This window comes from Jaculus jaculus, chromosome 10, assembly GCF_020740685.1.
Source record: "Jaculus jaculus isolate mJacJac1 chromosome 10, mJacJac1.mat.Y.cur, whole genome shotgun sequence".
In the NCBI taxonomy this organism is placed as follows: domain Eukaryota; kingdom Metazoa; phylum Chordata; class Mammalia; order Rodentia; family Dipodidae; genus Jaculus; species Jaculus jaculus.
In genome coordinates, this window is record NC_059111.1 from 22,142,832 (window position 1) to 22,164,437 (window position 21,606).

Genomic DNA, 21,606 nt, shown 5'->3' on the forward strand with positions numbered 1-21,606 from the left:
CATCTGGCTTAAGTGGGGCCTGGAGAGTCGAACCGGGATCTTTTGGCTTTGCAGGCAAACGCCTTAACCTGTCTCCAGCCCCTAAACTTTTTTTTTTTTTTTTTTTAATGTATTCTCCAGGTTCCTGTCTCCTAGGTGTCCACTTAGCACCCAGGCAGGACCGGGCGAGCTAGCACTTCGAACAGCTCCCGCAAGGTGCGTGGGCGACCGCGCCCTCAGTCTCGCGAGCTCAGGTGGAGCGGCCCTAGCGAGGGGCGGGAAGTCTCGCGAGAGCGGCTGCAGCAGGCGGCGACGGCGCGGGCGCGCGCGCTCCTCCTCCCCCCACCCCCCGCCCCCAGCCCCGGAGCGGCTCGCCGCGGGCTCCGCGCCGCATCGCCTCGCCGGGGAGCAGCGCAGCGCAGCGCAGCGCGGCGGGCGGGCGGGCGGGCGCGGCGGCCTTTCCGGAGCTGAGCTGAGCTGAGCGGCCGGGTGGGTGAGTCTCGGGTCTGAATGCTGGGAGGAAGGGCTTTGCAGCGAACCGGGGGCCGGGAGGGGCGGGGGTTCGCGTTCAGCTTCACTTTGGCATCCTGGGAGCAGGCCGATCGTCTTGGAGAGGTGGGGAGTCGGGGTGACCTTCCCAATTTGGGGCAGGGAGAAGAGCGATCTGGGCACCACCATCCCTCCAGCTCCCCTTCCCCAGCTCCCTGCAGAGGGGACCCGGGACTTGGGTGACGTCAGACCCTTGGATTCTGGAGCCTGAGCCTGGGGCCCCTCCGTCCCCAGGTCCACCTTGCATTCCCTGGACACCGGCCTCTTCCTGGGGATGGCGCTTGCGGTCCGGGCATAGGGGGGCCCTTTATCACAAAAGGCGTCTGCATGCAGGTGGACCCAAGTTGCGCTCACTTTAACCTTCCTCGGGCCTCCGACCTGTGCACTGCAGGTCTGAGCCGCCCGAGATTTCGGAGAAGGGGGATGGGTCCACCGGCTTGAATCCCGACATCATCTGGGTTTTGGGTAGTGGGTTGAGAGCGCTGGATGTAGCCATTCCACCATTGGCACTAGCCGGTCACGAGGAAAGAAGAGTATTGTTGGGAACCAATCCTTGTCCTTGCTTTGGGGGAACCTTCTGATCTGGGGGTTTGGGGAATCATGTAGAGATTAGGAACTGGCCATGTCCCACGTTCCCTATGGGGAGGTCAGCACAGGCCTGGCCAGCGGTCCCAGGAGCCTGAGAGGCAAGTGCCATGGGCGGAAAAGCTTTCTTCTGGAGGTGAGATTAGGATGTAGAGGCAAGAGAGGGCATCCCGGGGGTTGGCATGGGCAAGGTACAGAAGTGGCAACGAAGCACACAGCTTCCCCCATCTCCAGCCCAGCCATGTGACTGTGCTCATGGGGTGGGGGAGTCTAGAGAATTTTGCAACCTCGACTCATGTCTACCCCGTCAGGGCTGTGAAAGAGAGAGAGGGTTCTGAAGGCAGAGGCATGATCGACAGAGATTTTTTTTTTGCCCGTGGCTTCTAGTTAGATTCCATGGAGACCTGAGGAGGCAAAGGCACAGGTCTCCATGGTTGAAACACTATCGTCTCTTAGAAGGATACAGCAAGGGGGTGGACTTAGGTCTGGCAAACCCCATGAGAGCCTGGAAGGGGAACTCTGGGTAGGAGCTTTGGATTCTGTGACTTGTTTCTTTGGCCCCTTCTCTGGCTGGACACCGTTGAACAGGTTGAATCCCATCTCTGGGCATCTTTTTTTTTTTTTTTTTTTTTTTGCACCAGCATCTTTCTCTAGAGACAAAATAATTGGACTAAGTAGTGACCTCCCTGGAGGAGACAGCTTATGTGTAGATCTGCGGGTTCTTCTTCCTTCTCTGTCTTCCTCTCTTCCTCACCAGATCTCCTCTGCGTGCTCCACTTCCTGCTCGGCTCGCCAGCCTGGAGTCAGAGGTTTCCTGAGGAAGTGTGCTGCTGCGGGGTTGACGAAAGTGGTAGCTAGCCTTTGGGCTGGAGAGATGGCTTAGAGATGGTGCTTGCCTGGGAAGCCTAAGGACTCAGGTTCAATTCCCCAGTAGTCACATAAGCCAGATGCACTAGGTAGTACAAGCGTCTGGAGTTCGTTTGTAGTGGCTGGGGGCCCTAGTGTGCCCATTCATTCTCTCTATCTGATTCTTCCTCTTTCTCTCTCTCAAATAAATGAACTATTTTTAAAAAATGGGGGGAAAGAAGCTGGGCTCATATGAGGGCTCACACCTTTAATCCCAGCACTTGGGAGGCAGAGGTAGGAGGATTGTTGTGAGTTCAAGGCTACCCTGTGATTCCAGGTCAGCCTGGGCTAGAGTGAGACCCTACCTTGAAACCCCCCCCCCAAAAAAAAGTGTTGGCCTTAGTCTGGGGGCGTCCATTATCTTCCCACTCCCACTTTGTGGTAATTTGAATGTTAAATGGCTCCCATAGCCTCATGTGTTTGTGATTAGGCCCCAGACTCAATCTGCTCCTGGTGGCAGTTAGGGAGGTGGAGCCTTGCTGGAGGAGGTGTGTCACTTGGCGTACCATATCCCAAGTCCCTCTTTAGACAGCTCATGCTTGCCACTGCTTTCCAAGTGCTGTGGTGAGACGTGATGCCCTGGCTTGGCTCTGCTGTGCATTCCCCTGCTGTGATGCCGTTTCCCCTGGAAACCATAAGCTGGAAATAAACCCTTTCCTTCATCAACTGCCTATCCCAGCAATGAGAAGGTAACTCCAGTGCCTCCCTTGTCCACGTCTTAAGTACTGAACATGGGTGTATTGGGCTTTATGTAGGTCCCTCTTGCCTGATCTGAAACCAGATCCAACTCCCTTCTGTCTACTATGTGGACCTTATTATTTATTATCTAAGTATTTTATTTTTATTTATTTATTTGAGAAAGAGGGGGAGAGAGAGAGAATATGGGCACACCAGGACCTCCAACCACTGCAAACAAATTCCAGATGCATGCATCACCTTGTGCATCTGGCTTACATGGGTCCTGAGGAATAGAACCTGGGTCCTTTGGCTTTGCAGGCAAGCACCTTAACTGCTAAGCCATGTCTCAGCCCTGGACTTTATTTTTCCTACTGTAGGACCTACCCACTCCCCAACTTCATACTAAGTAACAATAAATTATAGTTTAGGTTGATATATATATATGTATATATATATATATTTAAGTTTTTTATTGGTTTTTTGAAGTAGGGTCTGACTCTAGCCTAGGGATTAAAGGCTTGCACCACCACACATGACACAATCTAGTTCCCCCCCCCCCCCCAGGTAGGGTCTTGCTCTAGCCCAGGGATTAAAGACATGCATCACCACCCATGGCACAATCTAGTTTTTTTGTTTTGTTTTGTTTCCGAGGTAGGGTCTTACTTTAGCCCAAGCTGACCTGGAATTCACTATGTGGTCTCAGGGGTGGTCTTGAACTCATGGTGATCCTCCTACCTCTGCCTCCCGAGTGCTGGGATTAAAGGTGTGTGCCACCATGCCCGGCATAGTCTAGGTTTTTTGAATAAATGTCAGGTTATATTGAACCTGATGTGATGGCCCATGCCTGTAATTCCAACAACTTGTGAGGTAGAGGCAGGAGGATTGCTACGAGTTCATGGCCAGCCAAGGCTACATAGCAAGATTTGGGTTGAAACAAAAGTCCCATCTGTGGGCTGGAGAGAGGCTTAGTGGTTAAAAGGCACTTGCTTGCAAAGTCTAATGACCCCCAGTTTGATTCCACAGTGTCCACATAAAGGCCAGATGTACAAGGTGGCTTATGCATCTGGAGTTTGTTTGCAGTGGCTGGAGGGCCTGGCATGCCCATTCTGTCTGTTGCTTTTCTCTCTTTATCTGTTTCTGCTTGGGGGAAAAAAAGATCCAAAAATGTGTGTGTGTGTATGTGTGTGTGTGTGTGTGTGTGTGTGTGTGTGTACCTTTTTTTTAACCTCCATCTGTGAGGGATGGAGGAGAGACTGAATGAGAAGGAGTGAGTGCTTAGTAACCCAGCCCCTAGTGATTGGTTCAGAACTTGTGCAGTGGGATACAGAACTGGTATGTCCAGAGAGGCTTTGCAGAAGAGGGTTTGTGAACAATGCAGCTTAAAGGAGGTGATAGGGCTGCTGGTTTAGGGGCTTTGGTGTGGCTACATGTGATTCCTGCAGAAAGTTGGGTGTGTGGAAGCAGGTCAGAGAAGCAGAGGTTTGTAGGGAGGGAGGTTTGTAGCCAATGGGCTGAAAGCCTTGAATGCCAAGCATAGGATCTGTAGGCGTCAACTGAAGTCGCCTGCAGCGTGTGATAGTAAGGTTAGGAGAGATCTCTTTTTTTATTTTTAATATTTTTTGTTCATTTTTTATTTATTTATTTGAGAGCAACAGACACAGAGAGAAAGACAGATAGAGGGAGAGAGAGAGAGAATGGGCGCGCCAGGGCTTCCAGTCTCTGCAAACAAACTCCAGACGCGTGCGCCCCCTTGTGCATCTGGCTAACGTGGGACCTGGGGAACTGAGCCTCGAACTGGGGTCGTTAGGCTTCATAGGCAAGCGCTTAACCACTAAGCCATCTCTCCAGCCCAGGAGAGATCTCTTTTCTGAGGATGATTCACAGTTCTGGGGTTGCTGGGCTAGAGATGGGACTGGAAGAAGGAGAAGGGGACCAGAGGTAGAGCAGGAAGTGGAAACTTGTGTCCTCAAAAATAGCAGAGGACCTGTCCCTCCAGCTTCACACCAAGGAATGGAATTAATTACAGTCCAGGTTTCTTGTACAGCCTTCAGGTTATAGTGTGATGATGGATGTCTGTAATCCCAGCACCTGGGAGGCCAAGGTAGGAGGATTTGGGGGAGCTTAAGGCCAGCCTGGGCTATATAGTGCGTTCCAGATCAGCCTGAGCTACAGTGAGACCTTACCTTAAAAAAAGAAAAAGAAAAAAATAAGGTCCATGGGCTGGAGGGATGGCTTAGTATTTAAGGCATTTGCCGGCAAAGGTAAAGGACCCAGGTTTGATTCCCCAGGACCCACGTTAGCCAGATGCACAAGGGGCCGCAAGCATCTGGAGTTCGTTTGCAGTGGCTGGAGGCCCTGGCACGCCCATTCTCTCTCTCTCTCTCTCTCTCACCCTCTTTCTCTGTCAAATAAATAAATAAAAATAAAAAGTATTTTTAAATATTTTTGTTTATTTATTTGAGAGCAACAGAAAGAGAGAGAGAGAGAGAGAGAGAGAGAGAGAAAATTGGCATGCCAGGGCCTCCAGCCACTGTAAACGAACTCCAGATGCATGAGCCCCCTTGTGCATCTGGCTAACGTGGGTCTAAGCCACAAACCAGGATCCTTAGGCTTCACAGGCAAGCGCTTAACCACTAAGCCATCTCTCCAGCCCTAAAAAAAAATTTTTTTTTTTAAAAAGGCCTAAAGACCTTTTTTAGATTATATCTGCTGTCTTACTGATAATTAAGGCAATGTTTCATTAAGCGTTTAGGGCGAAATGCAGCATACCCTCCAAGTATGAGGTTCTCAGTTGAGGAACAGATTGCTGCTTCTGTTTTGCGTCTAAGGACGTCGGTTTCAGAAGCAGAGGTTGCTCTCATTCTCTGTTCTGCACCGCACCCCAGGACAAAGGCCAGCGCTACAGTAAGGGCCAAGAACCTGTCACTCCAGTGCCGTACAGCTCTCCCAAGCCTTATATTCCCTAAATTCCCGCTGTCCTAACTTTTCTTCTTGAAACAGGATCTCATGTATCCAGAACTAGCCTTGATGACCTTGAACTTTTTATTTATTTATGTGTTTATTTACACTTGTGTGTGTCGTATTGTGTATGGACCTGCCAGGGTCTCCTGCTGCTATAACTGAGTGGCCGTCTGGCTTTATGTGGTTGGCAGACTTGGCACACAGACACTTTAAACCACTGAACTGGGGCAGGGAGAGATGGCTTAGTGGTAAAAGGCGCTTGTTGCAAAGCCAGAGGGCCCAGGTTCAAATCTCCAGGATCCACATAAGCCAGATGCACAAGGTGACGTATGCATCTGAAGTTTGTTCACGGTGGCAAAAATAAAAAGTATCTAAACTACTGACCCATTTCCTAAACTTTAGATCTTCCTTTCTCCACCTTTCCAGTGCTAGGATTACAGGTATGTACCATCATACCATGTTTATGGGGTGTTAGGGGTTGAACCCAGGACATTGGGTATGCTGGGTAAGAACTCTACCAACTGAACTACACCCAGCTCCTGCCCTAACCTTCACATACAAACCAGCCTTCTTGTGGTTTGGGTCTGGCTCCCATTTTGTCTTTTTTTTTTTTTTAATTTTATTTATTTATTTGAGAGCGACAGACACAGAGAGAAAGACAGGTAGAGGGAAAGAGAGAGAATGGGCACGCCAGGGCTTCCAGCCTCTGCAAACGAACTCCAGACGCGTGTGCCCCCTTGTGCATCTGGCTAACGTGGGACCTGGGGAACCGAGCCTCGAACCGGGGTCCATAGGCTTCACAGGCAAGCGCTTAACCGCTACGCCATCTCTCCAGCCCCCATTTTGTCTTGGAGGAGGCCATTCTTTCTTCCAGCCACAACTGAACCTAGTCATTGCTGGGAGGTGGTCACATTTGTAGTCATAAATTCTAACATCAGGCTGGAGAGACAGCTCAGCAGTTAAGGCACTTGCCTGTGAAGCCTAAGGACCCAGGTTCAATTCCCAGTACCCACGCAAGCCAGACACACGAGGTGGCACATGTGCCTGGAGTTCATTGGCAGTGGCTAGAAGCTCTGCCTTACCCATCCTCTCTATTTGCCTTTCTCTCTCTCAAATAAATATTTAAAAATAACTAACTAAATAAATAAATAAATTCTAGCATCATCCCCTGATCATAGCCCAACTTGTGACTTGTCTGCTTTGTGACCTCAAGGAGACTTGCAGTTCTCTGAAAAATCCATTTTCCCTACCCCATGAGCATCCTCCCTTTTTTTTTTTTTTCTGTTACCTTATTTATTTGAGAGAGAAACTATGGGTGTGCCAGGACCTCCTGCCTTTGCAGATGAACTCCAGGTGCATGTGCCACTTCAAGGTAGGGTCTCGCTGTAGCTCAGGCTGACCTGGAATTCACTTTGTAGTTTCAGGGTGGCCTCAAACTCACAGCGATTCTCCTACCTCTACCTCCTGAGTGCTGTGATTAAAGGTGTGCACCACCACGACCGGCTGAATGTGTCACTTTGTGTACATAATTTAAGTGGGTACTGGGGAATTGACCCTGGCCACTGCCAGACCTTGAGAACAAGTACCTTTAATTACAAAGCCATCTCTCCCGCCTAGCCATCCATTCTTTTTTTTTTTTTTTTTTTTAATATTTATTTAATAGAGAGAGAAAGAGGCAGATAGAGAATGGACGTGCCAGAACCTCTAGCCACCACAAACGAACTCCAGATGCATGTGCCACCTTATGCATCTTGCTTTATGTGGGTACTAGTGAATTGAACCTGGGTCCTTTGGCTTTGTCAGCAAGTGCCTTAACCTCTAAGCCATCTCTCCAATTCCCTCTTTTTTTTTTTAATTTTATTTATTTATTTATTTGAGAGCAACAGACACAGAGAGAAAGACAGATAGAGGGAGAGAGAGAGAATGGGCGCACCAGGGCTTCCAGCCTCTGCAAACGAACTCCAGACGTGTGCGCCCCCTTGTGCATCTGGCAAACATGGGACCTGGGGAACCGAGCCTCGAACAGGGGTCCTTAGGCTTCACAGGCAAGTGCTTAACCGCTAAGCCATCTCTCCAGCCCCAATTCCCTCTTTTAAAAATACATTTTTAGTGATTTTTTTTTCGAAACCATGCCCGGTTTTCTCCCTCTCTGTCCTCTTGATCTCTCTCTTTCTCTCTGCTTGCAAATAAATTAATTAATTTTAAAAAATCATTAAAGCCAGGCATGGTGGCACACACCTTTAATCCCAGCACTTGGGAGGCAAAGGTAGGAGGATCGCTGAGAGTTCGAGGCCACCCTGAGACTACATAGTGAATTCCAGATCAGCCTGAGCTAGAGTGATACCCTAGCTTGAAAAAAAAAGAAGAAGAAGAAAGAAAAGAAATATTTTGCTATCAAGAAACAACTGACGGGGCTGGGAGGTAGCTCGGTGGGTAAAGTGCTTGTTGGACAAGCATGAGGACCTGAGATCAGATCCCCAGAACCCGTGTAAGATGCTGGGCTTGGTGACATTCCTGCTTCTGCAAACCCATCACTGGAGAGGTAGAGACAGAATCCCTGGGACTCTCTGGCTAGCTTGTCTAGCAAAGAATAAAGTGAAGAGAGCTGAGGAAGACCCTCCTGGTGTCTCCCTCTGGCTTATCCACACACACATGCATTTGCACACATGTGCACACGCACACATAGAAACACACCTAGGCATTGTCTCTAAGAAAAAAAAAAAATCTAAGCCAGGTGTGGTGACACCCACCTTTAATCCCAGCACTTGGGAGGCAGAGGTAGGAGGATCACCATGAGGTTGAGACCACCCTGAGACTACACAGTGAATTCCAGGTCAGCCTGGACTAGAGCGAGACCCTACCTCAAAAAACAAAAACAAAACAAAACAATCAACAAAGCATTCTGCCAAACTCTTTGCAAGTTGAGGGGATGTGTCTCTTCTCCCTCATATTTTCCTTATTTCTTGGCAGCCCAGCTTCTACTCCACCACACCCCTGAAGCTGTGACCTTCTTTCTAATTGCTCAGTCAGTCTGAGTCACACCTGACTGCTTCATAACTGGACATTGTTGACCCAGTTGACTGGTCATTGAAAAGATTGAGATAGATCTATATTTATTAACATGAAAATTTTCCTTCTCTCCCCTCCCCCCAGGCTTACCTGGAACTCTGTACTCTCAGGCTGGCCTCAAACTCATAGTGATCCTCCCACCTCTTGAGTGCTGGGACTAAAGGAGTGCACCATCATGCTCAGCTTCCTTCCTTTTTGGGGTTTGGGGTATCCCTATCTATCTATCTATCTATCTATCTATCTATCTATCTATCTATCTCCCTCTTCAGGCTGGCTTTGAACTCACTGTATGGGGAAGATGACCTTGAACTTGTGAATTTTCTTTTTTTTTTTTTTTAAACAAGTTTTTTTTTTTTTTTAAATTGTTATTTATTTATTTGAGAGTGACAGACACAGAGAGAAGGACAGATAGAGGGAGAGAGAGAGAATGGGCGCGCCAGGGCTTCCAGCCTCTGCAAATGAACTCCAGACGCGTGCACCCCCTTGTGTATCTGGCTAACGTGGGACCTGGGGAACCGAGCCTCGAACCGGGTTCCTTAGGCTTCGCAGGCAAGCATTTAACCGCTAAGCCATCTCTCCAGCCCAACTTGTGAATTTTCGACCTCTACCACCTGAGTGCTGGGTATATCAGCACGTGCTTGGTGTATTGTGATACGCAGGTACAACTCCAGGGCTTCCATATGCTAGACAAATACTTCACCAGTGGAGTTACATCCCCAGCCCTATTTTTATTTTATTTTATCTTGAGGTAGGGTCTTGCTGTAGCCCCAGGCTGATCTAGAATTTACTGTGTAATCTCAGGGTGGCCTCTAACTCACAGGGATCCTCCTACCTTAGCCTCCCAAATGCTTGCATTAAAAGCATGCACCACCATGCCTGGCCCTATTCTGATTTTTAACCTTTTTAAAAAATTTTATTGCCGGGCGTGGTGGCGCATGCCTTTAATCCCAGCACTCGGGAGGCAGAGGTAGGAGGATTGCCATGAGTTCAAGGCCACCCTGGGATGACAGAGTTAATTCCAGGTCAGCCTGGACCAGAGTGAGACTCTACCTCGAAAAAAGAAAAAAAAAATTTTTTTTATTGATTTACATGAGAGAAAAAGGGGGAGGGCGCACCAGGGCCTCCAGCCTCTGCAAACAAACTCCAGATGCATGTGACCCCTTGTGCATCTGGCTTACATGGGTCCTGGGGAATCGAACTGGGGTCTTTTGGCTTTGTAGGCAAATGCCTTAACCGTTAAGCCATCTCTCCAGCCCTATTTTTAACTTTTATTTGCATTTGTTTGATGTTGAATTTATTACTGTGCTATACATTTTTTTGTTTCTTCAGTTTCCTATAGGGTATCTTTTTCTTCTGTGCAAGCAAGGACCTCTTCCAGTTTAGGAGCAACGTGTTCCTTTTTAGTGAGGCTCATTGCTGTGTTAGGAGAGCTTGTGTGGGTTAGGCCGGCTGTATGGTTGCCGGTGCATCCTGGGTGCTTTGTTTACCTGGGTATGTTCAGTGATACAAGAACTTGTGTCTAAGAATTTGGCCTCGAAATCCAAGACCTTGCAGTGCCTAGCAATACCTGCACAGGACCCCCATAATAGGAGAAAAAGATGATGACATCAAATTAAAAGAGAGACTAATGGACAGAGGGAGGGGATGTGATGTGAGTCAAGCTGTGAAGGAGAAAGTTGGGGAGGCAAATACCATGGTTTGTTGTCTGTAAGTATAGAAGTTGTCAATAAAAATATGCATATATAAAATTAAAAAATTGTGTCTAATTAAATTCATTATTAACGCTGCATTTTTAGTTTTTGATTTCTTTTTATTTATTTATGTGGTTATTTGTTTGCCTACTTCTTTCCTTATTTTGAGGCAGTGTCTTGCTTTGTAGACTGGCTGGCATGGTACTTTGTAGCCCAGACTGGCCTTGAGCTGGTCACAATCCACCATACGCAGCATTATGTGCATTTTTCTTTTCTTTTTTTTTTTTTTTTGAGGTGCTGTAGCCAGGTTTACATTGCTGGTAGAAATCACCCAACCAAGAGCAGCTTATGGGAAAAAGAGGCTTATTTTGGCTTAGAGGCTTGAGGGGAAGCTCCATGACGACAGGGAAAACGATGGCATGAGCAGAGGGTGGACATCACCCCCTGGCCAACATAAGGTGGACAACAGGAACAGGAGAGTGTCCCAAACACTGGCAAGGGGAAACTGGCTATAACACCCATAAGCCCGCCCCCAACAATACACTGCCTCCAGGAGGCATTAATTCCCAAATCTCCATCATCTGGGAACCTAGCATTCAGAACACCTACGTTTATGGGGGACACCTGCATCAAATCAACCACAGGAGGAAATCCCATTTTTTAAAAAAATTTTATTTTATTTTATTTTTATTTATTTATTTATTTATTTGAGAGCGACAGACACAGAGAGAAAGGCAGATAGAGGGAGAGAGAGAGAATGGGCGCGCCAGGGCTTCCAGCCTCTGCAAACGAACTCCAGACGCGTGCGCCCCCTTGTGCATCTGGCTAACGTGGGACCTGGGGAACCGAGCCTCGAACTGGGGTCCTTAGGCTTCACAGGCAAGCGCTTAACCGCTAAGCCATCTCTCCAGCCCCCATTTTTTTTTTTAATGTGAGAGAGTGAGAGAGTTAGAAAGAAAGTGAATTGGCGCTCCAGGGCCTCCTGCCACTGCGCTTGAAATACGGGTGTGAGCACCCCCTCGTGCATTTGTGCGACCTTGCATGCCTGTCCCTTTCTGCATCTGGCTTATGTGAGACCAGGAGAGTCGAACATGAGTTCTTAGGATTCACAGGCAAGCGCCTTACCTGCTGAGCCATCTCTCCAGCCCCACTCTGCATTTTTAAACATGTACATCAGAAATTCAGCTTGTTTTTGTTACTTTAAAAAATTATTTATTTGAGAGGAAGAGAGAGAGAATGGGCGTACCAGGGCACATGTGCACGTGCCACCTTATGTGCTTGCATCCCTTTGTGCAGCTGGTGTGAATGGGTTCCGGGGAATCGAACTGGGGTCCTTTGGTTTTATAGGCAAGTGCCTTAACTGCTAAGCCATCTTTCCAGCCCCCCCCCCCCTTTTCTTGTTATTTTGAAGCCAGGTCTTTCTGAGTGTCCCTGGTTGGCTTGATAAGCACTGTGTAGTCCACACTGGCCTTGAATTTGCAGCCCTCCTCCTGCCTTAGCCTACTAAAGCTGGGATTGGAGCTGTGAGCCACTATTTCTGGCTTCTCTTTCTTTCTCTTCTCCTTTCCTTCCCCTTCCCTCCCTTTCCCTCTCCCCCTCTTTTGCTCTCTTTTTAAAGAATATTTTTTATTTGCAAGGAGACACAGAGAGAGAAAGAAAGAATGGACACACCAGGGCCTCAGCTGCTGCAAACGAATTCCAGATGCATGTGTCACCTTGTATATGTGGCTTCATATGGGCACTGGGGAACTGAACCTGGGCCACTAGGCTTTGCAGGCAAATGCCTTAACCACTGGAGCCATCTCTCTCCAGCCCAGAAATATTACTTAAAAAAATATTTTTCAATTCCAATACTTGGGAGGCAGAGGTAGGAGGATCACCATGAATTCAAGTCCATCTGGAGACCTTGTGTGTGTTTGTGTGTGGGGTGTGTGTGTGTGTGTGTGTGTGTAATTTTAGTTTGATCTCTTGAGGTATCGAGGTAAATTTTCACTCTAGCCCAGGCTGACCTGTAATTCACTATATAGTGTCAGAGTGGCCTTGAACTCGTGGCAATCCTACCTCTGCCTCCCAAGTGCTGGGATTAAAGGCGTGCACCACCACACCCAGCTCTATTTTGAGAGAGGGAGAAGAAGGCAGAGAGCCTATGCCACCTTGTGTATCTAGCTTACATTGGTCCTGGGGAATCAAACCTGGGTCCTTTGGCTTTGCAGGCAAGCACTTTAACCACTAAGCCACCTCTCTAGCCCATATATATATCCTTTTTTTCCACAATATTTTATTTATTTGCATGTAGAGAGAGACAGAAAATGGGCACACTAGGCTTCCAGCTACTGCAAATGAACAGTAGATGCATGCGCCACTGTGTACATCTGGCTTTATGTGGGTACTGGAGAATCAAACCCAGGTTGTTAGGCTTTGCAGGCAAGTGCTTTAACCACTAAGCCATCTTTCCAGCTCATACTTTTTCATGCTTCTGACCTGGAATTCACTGTAGTCTCAAGCCGGCCTCGAACTCAGAGCAAACCTGCCTCTGCCTCCTGAGTGCTGGGATTAAAGATGTACACTACCATGCCATGCCAGAAATACTGCTTTTTTTTTTTTTTTTTTTTGAGGTAGGGTGTCACTCTAGTCCAGGCTGAGCTGAAATTCACTATGTAGTCTCAGGGTGGCCTTGAACTAACAGCAATCCTCCTACCTCTGCCTCGCAGGTGCTGGTATTAAAGGCATGTGCCACCACGCCCAGCTTTCTTTTTCTCTTTGCCTTTTTTTCCCCTTTTTGGTGAGGTAGGGTCTCACTAGCCCAGGTTGACCTGGAACTCACTTCATAGTCTCAGGCTGGCCTAGACGCATGGCAATCCTCCTACTTCAGCCTCCCAAATGCTGGGATTAAAGACATGCACCACCATGCCTGGCTCAACTGTTTTCTTTTTCTCTTCTTCCCTCCCTTCCCTTCACGCTCTCTCTCCATGATTCCTCTAATGTTCCTTGCATATACCATGTTGCTCTTTTCTCCTTCATGCCTATTTCCCTCACTCTTGCCCTGGCCAGTTCCTGGCCGTCCTTGAGGATTCAGATCTGATATTGTTTCCCGTGCGAAGCTGTCCCTGGCTCCTCCCAGAGGTACAGGATGTGGTGTTCTGTTTCCCCACTTCTGCCATGTTTATTTGCCCTGTGTTGCATTTGCCCATTGGCTTAGCTGGGCCATTGCCTTTAGCTCCTCTCCCCCTCCAGCTTGTCTCCTGCACAGTCCCACAGAGAATGCGAGGCAGGCACCCACCACTCCCGCTGGGTTCCAAGGCCTCACGCTTGCCTGTATCTACTTGTGTCTTTTCCACCTCTTAAGATCAGGACTCAGGAGTCTTTGAGTCTCTCCTTTTTAGAGGCTTTTTCTGCCAGCTAATTTACTTTTTTCTTTTGTTGTTGTTTTGTTTTGTTTTTCAAGGTAGTGTCTCACCTAGCCCAGGCTGACCTGGAATTCGCTGTGTACTCTCAGGCTGTCCTCGAACTCACGACGATCCACCTATCTCTGCTTCCCAAGTGCTGGGATTAAAGGCATGTGCCACCACACTCAGCTAAAATATATATTATTTTTTGAGAGAGAAAGAGGTAAATATAGAGAATGGGCACACCAGGGTTTCAAGCTCTGCACACTAACTCCAGATGAATATGCTACCTTGTGCATCTGGCTTATGTGGGTCCTGGAGAATCGAACCTTGGTCCTCTGGCTTTGGCTTTGCAGGCAAGTGCCTTAACTGTTAAGCCATCTCTCTAGCCCTCTTTTTTTTTTTTTTTGGTGTTCCGAAGTAGGGTTTCACTCTAGCTCAGGCTGACCTGGAATTCACTATGGAGTCTCAGGGTGGTCTGGAACTCATGATGATCCTCCTACCTTTGCCTCCCAGGTGCTGGGATTAAAGGCATGCACCACCACACCCGGTTTTTTGTTACTTTTTAAGGCAGCATCTTAATCTAGTCTAGGTTGACCTGGACTCACTATAACCTCAGGCTAGCCTTGAACTCACTCTATAGCCCCAAGTTGCTCTCAAACTCACAGTGATCTTTCTGCCTCAGCCTCCAAGTACTGATTATATATATGTGAGCCACCATGTGTGACTTTTGCCCAGTATTTTTACTGGTATTGAATTTTAGGTCCTCATGCATTTGAGGCAAACACTTTACCACCTGAGCTATCAACCCTCTATCAGTTAATTTTTTTTTTTTCAAAGTAGGGCTTTGTACTAGCATAGACCAACCTGGAACTCACTATGTACTCTCAGGGTGGCCTTGACCTCCAGGCAATCCTCTAACTCTGTTTCCCAAATGCTGGGATTAGAGGTGTGCACCACTATGCCTGGCTCAGTTAAATTTTTTTGTTTTGTTATAATTTGTTTTTTTGAGGTAGGGTTTCCACTCTAGTCCAGGCTGACCTGGAATTAACTCTGTCATCTCAGGGTGGCCTCAAACTCGTGGTGATCCTCCTACCTCTGCCTCCCGAGTGCTGGGATTAAAGTGTGCACCACCACACCCAGCTTAATTTTTTTTTTTCTTTTTCTTTTTAGAGGTTGGGTCTCTCTGTAGTCCAGGTTGACCTGGAGTTCACAGTGTGGTCTCAGGCTGGCCTTGTACTCATGGTGATCCTCCTACCTCTGCCTCCTGAGTGCTGGTATTAAAGGCGTGCGCCACCACGCCTGGCCAGATGAATGCTTTTCTGACCTCTGTCTTTCATGCTAGGATTCTTAGTGCCACCTGTCACATTGTCACTCTCCTCTTTTCTTCGGAGATGCCACATTCCTAGGTTTCCTCCTGTCATTCTCTGCCGGGATATCCTGTCCTTGGCCCTTGTTTTCCATTATTCTTCTGGCAGGTGATAAATATATTTATATTTACATTTATATTTATATATGTATTTGAGAGAGAGAGAGAGAGAGAAAGAGGGAGAGAGAGCATGGGCACTCCAAGGCCTTTAGCTGCTACAAGCGAACTCTAGATGTGTACACCTCCTTGTGTGCTTATGCAACATTGTGCCATTTGCGTTACTGTGCGTCTGGCTTACGTAGGACCTGGAGATTTGAACATGAGTTCTTAGGCTTCACAGGCAAGCACCTGAACTGCTAAGCCATCATCTCTCCAGGCCTAGATTTCCATTTTATTTATTTATTATTATATTTTTGGGGGGTAGGGTCTCACTCTAGCCCAGGCTGACCTGGAATTCACTATGGAGTCTCAGGGTGGCCTAGAACCCACGGTGAGCCTCCTATCTCTGCATCCCAAGTGCTGGGATTAAAGGTGTGTGCCACCATACCCGGCTTTTTATTTTATTTTTAATTTTCTTTTTTTTCGCTTGTGTGTGGGTGGGTGCACATGCATATGTAATGTGTATGTAGCATGTGTGTGCTTTTGTAGCACCCTGCATGCTCACCTGCATTGGAGGTCGCTTGTCTGCAGTGGCAGGAGTTAAACGTCGGATGTTCCTTTCCATCACTTTTGCCTGCTCTTGTTTTGAGCTGACGTCTCTCCTTTTTACTGACCCTGGAGCTTGCAGGGCTCAGAAGACCCTCGAGTCTCTGCTTCCCTGCCTGACGGGGGTTACAGGCATGGGGTTACACACCCATCTGCTTTTTTAAAGACTTAATTAGGGCTGGAGAGATGGCTTAGCAGTTAAGTGCTTGCCTATGAAGCTTAAGGACCCCAGTTCGAGGCTTGTATTCCCCAGGATCCACGTAAGCCAGATGCACAAGGTGGCGCACGCATCTGTAGTTCATTTGGAAGTGGTTGGAGACCCTGGCGTGCCCATTCTTTCTCTACCTGGCTCTTTCTCTGTCGCTCTCAAATAAATAAAATATTTTAAAAAATATTTTTAAAAACTTAATTATTTACTGGTGGGGGGATAAGGTGTGTCAGGGCCTCTACCCACTGCAAACAAACTTGAGAGGCATGCGCTACCTTGTGCATCTGACTTTACGTGGGTACTGGGGCATCGAACATGGGTTATTTGGCTTTGCAGGCAAGCGCCTTAACTGCTGAGCCATCTCTGCAGCCCTGCAAGGGGTTTTTTGAGGGTAGACTTATGTCGTGTAACAGAAGGTAAGCCTAGCTGGAAGGATGTGGCCACGGTGGAGGTGGCCTCAGGAGGGGCGCGCTGCTCTCTCGGGCTCCTCTCGTCTTGGTGTGGGAGTGTGAGCAGCTCCTCCCTCGGGGAGCTTGAAGCCCAGCTGGGGGCTTAGAAAGGGGCTGGATTGCATGGTACTTTGATTCTCATTCTTGTCTGAATTTTCCTTCCTTCTAGTTGAGGACAAGGAGGCGTGGTCAGGCTGCTGGGCCAGCTGATGCCATCATGGCAGGTAAGAAGATGGGTGGGCGACGTGGGTGTGGGCATGAAAGTTGAGTATAAGGTGGAGTGACCCTTGCCCTAGTCTCCAGAAGTCACAGCTTCTCTGTTCATTCGTATCCAGGTATTTCCCTTCCCACACTACTCTGAGAACCACAGCGCTATCTAGCCTGCTGATTTTGCTCCTGAAGTCCAAGATTGAGGGTTTTCTTTTTTCTTTTTTTCTTTTTTTTTTTTGAGGTAGGGTCTTGCTGTAGCCCAGGCTGACCTGGAATTCAGTCTGTACTCTCAGGGTGGCCTCAAACTCACAGCGATCCTCCTACCTCTGCCTCCCGAGTGCTGGGATTAAAGGTGTGCGCCACCACGCCCAGCTTCCTGTTATTTTTTAAATTATTTATTTATTTGACAAAGAGGCAGGGGAGGGGGAAGAGACAGAGTGGGCGCACCAGGGCAACTAGCCATTGCGAACAAACTCCTGACGCATGTGCCACTTTGTGCATCAGGCTTACGTGGGTCCTGAGGAATCAAATCTGGGTCCTTTGGCTTTGTAGGCAAGCGCCTTGACTGCTAAGCCATCTCTCTAGCCCCGTGTTCTTTTCTCAGGACATGTGGCTCCTTTGGGATCCTGTTGGCAGATCTGGGGAGTAGGGATGGCTGGGTGAGGATTACAAGGCAGTCGGAGTATGGGGCTAAAGGGGCAGCCCGGCCAGGACAATAGGGGCATATCTGACTGCGCGGGGACACGGCGGGTAACACTCAGGGCGATGCCTTATGGTGTATTTCACCTACAGAGAAAGTGAACAACTTCCCACCATTGCCCAAGTTCATCCCTCTGAAGCCATGTTTCTACCAAGACTTTGAGGCCGACATCCCCCCCCAGCACCTCAGCATGACCAAGCGCCTCTACTACCTCTGGATATGTGAGTGCCATGGGCATGGGGTCAGGGAGAGAGGAAGGCGGGTGCTGGGTGGTGGGGGAGGTACTCACACGCCACGCCCAGCTGTCCTCCCGCAGCACCTGCGTGGACTGAGACTCCTCACTCCCAGAAGACTCCTTTCATGGGCCAGATCCTCAGCTGGGCTTCAGTCCCCCTTCCTCCCCTCCCAGGCCTCTCCTTCCTTCCCTCCATGCTTCATCTCACAGAGCCTCTAGGTGGGGTGGTGTTTGTAGCGAAATTCCTCTTTTTGCTTTCCTTCCCCTTCCCAGTGGAGTAGTTTCTCAGGAAACCTGTGAAAGCCACCAGGAGGACCCTAGGATTCTTGGTTTGAAGGAGACTCCTTTTCCCAAAGCCTCATGCTTCTTATTTCTTTAAAGAGAACATTCAGCTGGGAGTTGGGAGACTTGGGATCCAAGGTGGTCTGGTTACTCTGTTCCCCACACAGCAGATCCCTCACTGTAGAAAGAGTACTGGCTCCCTAATGGCTGGATTCTAGGTTGCTGTGTCAGTACTTTTGAGTACTTCTAGGGTTCTTATACTGTGAAGATTTGAGGTTGGAGGTATAAAGGCCCCCATGTTTTTCTTCTTTTCTGTCTTTTTTTTTTTTTTTTTTTTTGAGGTTGGGTCTCGCTCTAGCCCAGGCTGACCTGGAATTCACTATGTAGTCTCAGGCTGGCCTTGATCTCATGGCGATCCTCCTACCTCTGCCTCCCCTGTGCTGGGATTAAAGGTGTGCACCACAACACCCATTCTCTCCTTTATTTTATTTTATTTTTTATTTTAGAGAGAGAGACAGAGGGAGAATTGGCCTCAGCCACTGCAATCGAACTCCAGACACTTCGCCACTCAGTTGGCATGTGTGACCTTGTGCTTGCTTCACCTTTGTGCCTGGCTAAAATAGAGTCTGGGGAGTTGAATGTGGGTCCTTAGGCTTCGCAGGCATGCGCCTTAACCACTAAGCCATCTCTCCAGCTCCAAGGGCCCCATTTTTTATGGTCTGTGGTGGGTTGGTAGGGTCTTGTCATCATGAAGTGAATGGGATTTTGTCTAAGCAGTTGAGAAGTTACTGCTCAGATTTGTGAGGGAAGGGGAGGACAGCTGTCCTGTGCTGGTGTCAATCCCAGGGAGTGCCACTCACCTGCAGTGTGACTGCAGTTGTGACCCATGAGACAGTGCCTAGAGTCAGGCCTGCATTGTGTTGTCCAGCTGGGCAGGTGGTTGTATGAGGAAGGCAGTAAAGAGTGCTGTCTTTAAGCCAGGTGTGGTGGCACACACCTTTAATCCCAGCACTTGGGAGGCAGAGCTAGGAGGAGCATCATGAGAGTTTGGGGCCACCCTGAGACTACATAGAGAATTCCAGGTCAGCCTGGCTAGAGCCAGACAGACCCTGACCTCGAAAAACCAAAAAAAAAAAAAAAAAAAAAAAAAGAAGAAGAAGAAGGAAAGAAAAGAAAAAGGAATAAAGGCACCATACCTGGCTTATTTTTTTTTAATTAAAAAATATTTATTTATTAGAGAGAGAGAGGACAGGAGCGCCAGGGCTTCTAGCCACTGCAAATAAACTCCACATGCATATGCCAACTAGTGCATCTAGGTTATGGTGGGTACTGGGGACTCGAACCTGGATACTTAAGCTTTGCAGGCAAGCACCTTAACTGCTAAGCCATCTCTTCAGCCCAGGCTGACCTGGAATTCACTATGGAGTCTCGGGCTGGTCTTGAAGTCACAGAATCCTCCTACTTCCACTTCCTGAGTGCTGGGGTTAAAAGTGTGCCCCACCACACCCTGTGAATGCTGTCTTTATAGAAGGCCCTGCAAGTGGTGGAGTAGAGGGTCAGCTCACAGATGGTTTCAGGTCAGAGCAGGTCTCATGCCACATAACATGACACCAAGCGGGGAGAGAGCAGCTGTAGGTAGGTCTGTAGATGAACGGCGGAAAATGAGGTTCCCTTTGCTTTATTTTTACCATTTGTATTTGATGCACAGGAAGCTGGGAGGATATCTTGGTGGGTAAAAGCGCTTGCCTCAAAGCATAGGGACCAGAACTCATAAAAATGTTGGGTGTGGCCAGGCATGGTGGCACACGTCTTCAATCCCAGCACTCGGGAGGCAGAGGTAGGAGGACCACCATGAGTTCAAGGCCACCCTGAGACTACATAGTGAATTCCAGGTCAGCCTGAGCTATAGAGTAAGACCCTACCTCGCAAACAAACAAAAAATGCTGGGTGTGGTGGCATGTCCTTGTAATTTCATTACTGGAGAGATGGAAATGGAGATCTCTGGAGCAGAGAGTGGTGGCGCACGCCTTTAATTCTAGCACACAGGAGGCAAAGGTGAGAGAATCACTGTGAGTTCGAGACTAGCCTGAGACTACATAGTGAACTTTAGGTCAGCCTGGGCTAGAGCGAGACCTTACCTTGGAAGGGAAAAAAAGAAAAGATCCCTGTTGCCCAGTGGCCAACGAGTCTGATTGGTGAGCTCCAGGCCAACGAGAGACCTTGTCTCAACAGTAACAAACATTGTCCTTTGGCCTCCACATGTGTGTGTACACACATGCACACACACGCACACACACACGCACACACACACACACACACACACACACACAGGTCCTTTGGGGAGACTGGGTGCCAGATGAGAGCGTGTTTAGGAGAATATGAGGACACTGTACAAAGAAACTGGGCTTCTGTGATTGCGGGGGTCCACGCACAGGTTCTATTTGAGATTGTCTGCCATGAATTTATAGTCTTGTGGGGCGTCCCAATCGCAGTTGTTTTCTCTTGGGGACATTGAGCTCAGGTCCAGATGGGTGTTTTATTCATTCTGGTTGATGTAACTAGGGGGGGGGGGCAAATAAGAAAAGGAGTTTAAGAGCTGGGCGTAGTGGCACAGGCCTTTAATCCCAGCACTCGGAGGCAGAGGTAGGAGGATCGCCCTGAGTTCGAGGCCACCCTGAGACTACAGAATGAATTCCAGGTCAGCCTGGGCTAAAGTGAGACCCTACCTTGAATAAAAAAAGGGAGTATAAAAACTGGCTATGAGCTGGGCGTGGTGGCACGCGCCTTTGATCCCAGCACTCAGGAGGCAGGGGTAGGAGGATCACTGTGAAACTGTGAGTTTGAGGCCACCCTGAGACCACATAGTAAATTCCAGGTCAGCCTGGGCTATAGCGAGACCCTACCTTGAAAAATCAAGAGGGGGGGGGGAACAACTGGCTGTGTGTCAGGCTTGGTGGTGCACAGCTTTAATCCCAGCACCGTGGAAGCAGAGGTAGGATTGCTGTGAGTTCGAGGCCACCCAGAGACTACATAGTGAATTTCAGGTCGGCCTGAGCTACAGTAAAACCCTACCTCAAAGCAAAACAAAAAAAAAACTAGATGAGAGATGGCTCAGTTGTTAAGTGTGCTTCTTGTGCAAACACAAGGCCGCAAGTTTGAATGGCCAGGACTCATGTAAAAACAGCTGGCCATGGCTCCCCTCGCTCCTGTGGGGTGTGGAGGCTGGAGATCGCTGGGGCTTGCGAACAGCAGACTCAAGAATCTGTAAGGCTCAGTTGCAGAGGAAAACGGGAAGGTGAGGGATGGAAGGGGATACTTGACGTTCTCCCCGGGCTGCTGCAGGCCAGTACACCAGGCGCTAAATCTGTGCACGCACACCACGTACACAACGCGTGCGTGATACGTGCCGGCAGTCAATATCAAAAACACTGGGCATAGCGGTGCACGCCAGTAATCTTAGCCCTTGTGAAGAGGAGGCAGGTGGATTAGAGGCTACATTGTGAGTTCGAGGTCAGCCTGGGATACAAGAGACTCTGTTTCCAAACACACACACCACAAAAAAAAAAAAAAAACCATAAGAACATGAGTATAATAAATAATTGTGGTTGCTAAGCTTGTACAAGGAAAAAAGTGAAAACTGAGAA

General features: G+C 48.5%; 1 protein-coding gene across 1 annotated transcript in view; it reads left to right on the forward strand.

Moving 5' to 3' along the window:
- Positions 1-421: 421 nt before the first annotated feature.
- Scamp5 (secretory carrier membrane protein 5) overlaps positions 422-21,606 on the forward strand; it is a 30,085-nt gene continuing 8,900 nt past the window's right edge. Inside the window, exons 1-3 of the mRNA XM_045160191.1 lie at positions 422-472; positions 16,705-16,759; positions 17,538-17,666. Of these exons, the coding sequence (XP_045016126.1) occupies positions 16,753-16,759; positions 17,538-17,666 (136 nt within the window). The 5' untranslated portion in view covers positions 422-472; positions 16,705-16,752. The remainder of the gene's footprint in view (positions 473-16,704; positions 16,760-17,537; positions 17,667-21,606) is intronic.